This window comes from Rhinolophus hipposideros (genome assembly GCF_964194185.1).
Source record: "Rhinolophus hipposideros genome assembly, chromosome: 18".
Lineage (NCBI taxonomy): Eukaryota > Metazoa > Chordata > Mammalia > Chiroptera > Rhinolophidae > Rhinolophus > Rhinolophus hipposideros.
The window spans coordinates 21,251,387-21,256,446 of NC_138064.1; the positions used below are offsets into that span (position 1 = coordinate 21,251,387).

Genomic DNA, 5,060 nt, shown 5'->3' on the forward strand with positions numbered 1-5,060 from the left:
GATAGATGTCTCTCTCAACCTACAGAGACTAAAGTAGACAGGCGCTAAATTCCCTTGCAGGAGATCCGATCCATGTAACAGAAATGTCAGAGTAAAAAAGATATTTCCGTGACACTACTAATGGTTCATTTCTCTCCAGAAATAAATTTTTAAAGTAAAAGAATTTTCCAGTCTCAGGTTTAGGGTTTTGTGCTTTGTTGTAATTGTTTGATAAAAGTTTTTATGCAAAAATTCCTGCACTTTTTAATTTTTCCTTCATTCTGATAAACCTCAAAGAAAAAGCATAGAAATGGTACAGTGAGAAAAGCCCTACTTGAAAATTCAGAAATCCCACAATCTAGTCCACATTCTGCCTCCAATTAGCTGTTAGATCCCAGGCAAGTTATTTCATTTCTCTGGGCCTCAGTTCTCTGCATTGGTTGTTAGATTGACTGGTCTCTAAGGCCATTTCCATCTTTAACATTTTATCATTCTAGAAAAATCCTTGAAACTATGAGGTGTTGCAACAGCCAGAGCTTAGAGCAAAAATAGCAGCAAGACAAAAATTTCTCCTACTTAACACATCAAGGAAAATGCAACCAACTATGGGTTTTTAATGTTTACATTAGCATTCAGTCCTATTTAGGTAATATTAAGTCTATTTAAAAGTCTGTTTTGTTTTTCTTTAAAAATTGAAAACTGTGTGACACGTTAAGAACACTAGGAGAAAAATCTTTTTAATTGGAGCTGCAAGTACTTTTTAGTGTTGCAAAATTAAGCCACAGAATTTCCTTTAGAAATCACTGTATATAGTCTGGCTGAGGATGAGAATTACATGGTATAGGTGGGTCTGTTGATTTTGTGATAGGAAAGAAGGATTGTGGACAGAAATGAGCCGGCAGGCACTGTCAACCATGAAGTGTCTGAAAGGAGGAGACAAGTATGTTGATGTTGGGAGAGATGTGATTAGATCAGAAGAGGACATTTTGATGTAGCCATTTTGACATAGCTCTTTATATAGCTTTATAATAATAACACATTCAATATATATAACACTTTTTCTAACAAAGTAATGTGTTTCACAGATGTTGCCAAATCTTACCATTCCTTACCCCATTCATAAGCTTATCCTATCCATGAACCCAATCCAGTGGAGAAACTCAAAAGTGGGGTGAGAAAATATATTCAAAAAATTATTTAATAATTTCAAAATATGAAAAAATGATGATTTCATTTTAGGCTAAATCAAAATACCACAGAAACAAATGTCAGTCTCACAATTAGCAGAATAAAAATGTATGATCTATATCTAACGCCTCCATTATTTTTATGACACAGTTTGTTGGTGAAATTCCTGGTATCTACAGTCCCTTTCACTTCTTGCCCCATTGCACTTGTCCCAATGCACTTTGGAAGCTGTGTGCTTAAAATGTTCTAACAAACACTATTACCATACATATTTTGTCAGTCTTTTTTAAATTATAAAAATAATGAAAGTTCAAATACTATATTAATAGATGGCCATAAAACATGACAGTCCTCCTTCATTCCCAACTCCCACCAACCTAGTTCCCTCTCCAAAGATAATCATAATTAAGATGATTAGATGCTTTAACTATTATCTAATTTTTAAATACATAAATATTATACTGTGTATATTTTTGTGACTGAGTTTTTACATTTAAAAATATCTTGGATACATTTCCATATCACTACACATAAATCAGTCTCTTTAATGGCTGCTTGTGTAGGTACAATATCATATTTGATAATTGGCCTACTGATGGACATTTGTTGGTGGTTAAGTTTCCTTATTTTTTATTTTATAAGCAATTCTAGAGAGGTTACTATTTCTCATTCACCATCTTTTATTTACTTATTTATTTGGTTTTCACATACTTTTTGTTCTCTTGAGAAGCATAAGAGTAGTTTCTGGTTTTGTTTTTTTCTTGATCACAAAAGAACTGACAGTTCATAATACTTGTAGTCTCTTTATAAACACTAGTATTGGTATTCCAGGGGTAAAAAATGGAAATATAATATTGCAATTATTTAAAACTTTTCCTTAAAAATGTAGAGTTAAAATTATTTGCATTTAAAAGTAAATTGTCATTCACCATCTTATACCCTGTAAGTGGTACAACACCCGACACACAGAACACCTCAGGAAATATTGACTGAGTAAATAAATACAGCAATAAATGCCATTATCGATATATTTTTGAGGTACTTGTGAATATTTTTATTAAATATTTTCCTAAAGTAGACACATTGAGTCAAAAGTTATGTACAAAACTTTTCCTTTCAAAATCTACACATTTACACATTTTATTAAAATAGAATTATTTAGCTTATAATTTTAACTGATATGTGAAAATAATTAGCATTTTCTTGATAACTAGCATTTTTCATACATTAATTACTACTTATTTTTTCCTGTGAATTGCCTATTTATACCATTTTCAAACTTTTAAATTCGATTTCCTTTACTCACTTAATTGGAAGAACTCTAAAATATATTTTAGACGCTTTTTCTAGTTTGTAACTTTCCTTTTAAACTTACGTTTTTTTGCCTTGTAGAAGTTTTATATATATGTATTTTTTACTTATTATATTTATTGGGGTGACATTGGTTAGTAAAATTAAATAGGTTTCAAGTGTACCGTTCTATAATACATCATCTATAAATCCCATTGTGTGTTCACCACCCAGAGTCAGTTCTCCTTCCATCACCATATATTTTTATGTATCCAAATTTATTTATAAAGCCCTGGGAAACTAATACAGGAACTAATAGGGGGGGAAAAAAATCCATGAACTGAAGACTTGATTCTTTAGTTTAAAACTGTGAAGTGGGTGCAAAGCAGGATTCTTCTTTTTCTTCTTTTTTTTAAGACTCAAGGGCAGTTTAGAGCTGCGCACAGCCGGAAGGGACAGTAACCGCCAGTGACAGCAACTAGAAGCCGTTACAGTTTGGTCTGATGTCGTTCCAATAGCGGTGGCAGCGGTGACTGCTGGACCAAGAGTGCCCAGGGTAGTTGACCAAAATGCCAAATATCAAAATCTTCAGTGGCAGCTCCCACCAGGACTTATCCCAGAAAATCGCTGACCACCTGAGCCTGGAGCTGGGCAAGGTGGTGAGCAAGAAATTCAGCAACCAGGAGACATGCGTGGAAATTGGCGAGAGTGTGTGTGGAGAGGATGTCTACATCGTGCAGAGTGGTTGTGGCGAAATCAATGACAATCTAATGGAACTTTTGATCATGATCAATGCCTGCAAGATTGCGTCCGCCAGCCGGGTTACCGCGGTCATCCCGTGTTTCCCTTATGCCCGGCAGGATAAGAAGGATAAGAGCAGGGCCCCAATCTCTGCCAAGCTTGTTGCAAATATGCTGTCGATAGCAGGCGCGGATCATATCATCACCATGGACCTACACGCTTCTCAAATTCAGGGCTTTTTTGATATTCCAGTAGACAATTTGTATGCAGAGACGGCTGTCCTGAAATGGATAAAGGAGAATATCTCTGAATGGAAGAACTGCATTATTGTCTCACCGGATGCTGGGGGAGCGAAGAGAGTGACCTCCATTGCCGACTGGTTGAATGTGGACTTTGCCCTGATTCACAAAGAGCGGAAGAAGGCCAATGAAGTGGACCGCATGTTGCTGGTGGGAGACGTGAAGGACCGCGTGGCCATCCTTGTGGATGACATGGCTGATACCTGTGGTACAATCTGCCATGCAGCCGACAAACTTCTCTCAGCTGGAGCCACCAGAGTTTATGCGATCTTGACCCATGGAATCTTTTCTGGCCCGGCCATTACTGTCATCAACAATGCATGCTTTGAAGCAGTAGTGGTCACCAACACCATACCTCAGGAGGAGAACACGAAGCTTTGCTCCAAAATACAGGTGATAGACATCTCCATGATCCTTGCAGAAGCCATCAGGAGAACTCACAATGGGGAATCTGTTTCCTACCTGTTCATCCGTGTCCCTTTATGATAGAATAACTTTGGTGTTATTCTATTTTAAAATAAAATAAGACACAAATATAACCTGCCTGTTGTTTTCCTTTGGTATTTGATGAAAAGTTCCCCTGAAAACCCAGCTTGCTCCAGTGTGACTTTCTACATCCACATCAGGTATATTAGAGTTCATCTTAAATTGACAGATTGAGAAATAACTAAAAAAAATAAAAATAAAAAAATAAAAAATAAAAAAAAAAAAGAGAAATAACTACTGAGATTTCCTATCTGGGTTGCCTCATTCTGGCTTCTTCAATGATTCAGTGAGCCTTGAAGCTTTAACTACAGGTCAGCTGCTCATTTCAGACTTTGAGGGTGTTTGAAAGTGACTGGGGAAGCTTAGACTACTTCACATGTGAATGCCTCAGGGTTTGCTTTGTTCAGAATAGTTAACATGCAGCCACCTCAATCCACCATCACCACCCGCTTCACTCCCCAAACCTCCTTCCCTTCTTCCGCTCCTATCCCACTAATTTTTCCTAGGCCTGTGCTATTGCCTCAAGATTCATGAACAACCCCAGACCTAGTTCTCCCAGTTGCTCAGCCCCTTGCAAGGCAAAAGCAGTTGCTTTTAGCTTGAACAATTACTGGGTGGGATCATGAGAGAAGGTTACAAAGGGCCACAGCTGCTTCTTGAGAGGAAGCAGTTGAATCTATCACCATCTATTTGGAGACCATGCATCTTGGAGTCTCTGTTGTACCTGTTCCTTTTGGTTTAGCTTTATCTCCAACCATCTGACCTTTTCCTGGTCAAATGTCTTGTTGGGCTCAATGATCAGTTTACCTGTCTTCTGAATGCAAACTCACTTCCTGGTATGTACTCTCTAAAATTTGGATTAGATGTGTTTGCTGTAAGTTATTCTTAGCCACGGCAGTGGATTTTACTTCCAAACTGCTATTCAGATCTTTCGGTGGTGTGGTAGTACCTTTTGATTAAGCATCTAGTTTTGATCTTCCTTCCTTGTATTTGGTTGGCCTCTCAAATGACCTCAAATTTATATTTCAAAATTGATATATTATTGTCTCCTATAGGGGACAAGATGTTTGCATATGT

The 5,060-nt window shown here is 37.1% G+C and overlaps 1 protein-coding gene across 1 annotated transcript; it reads left to right on the plus strand.

Annotated features, from left to right (window-relative positions):
- Positions 1-3,026: 3,026 nt before the first annotated feature.
- On the plus strand, positions 3,027-3,983 carry PRPS1L1 (phosphoribosyl pyrophosphate synthetase 1 like 1; the record flags this gene model as incomplete). Its single annotated transcript, XM_081079646.1, has 1 exon — positions 3,027-3,983. One exon carries the CDS (start codon positions 3,027-3,029, stop codon positions 3,981-3,983), a length of 957 nt encoding a protein of 318 aa, XP_080935772.1.
- Between the last annotated feature and the right edge of the window lie 1,077 nt (positions 3,984-5,060).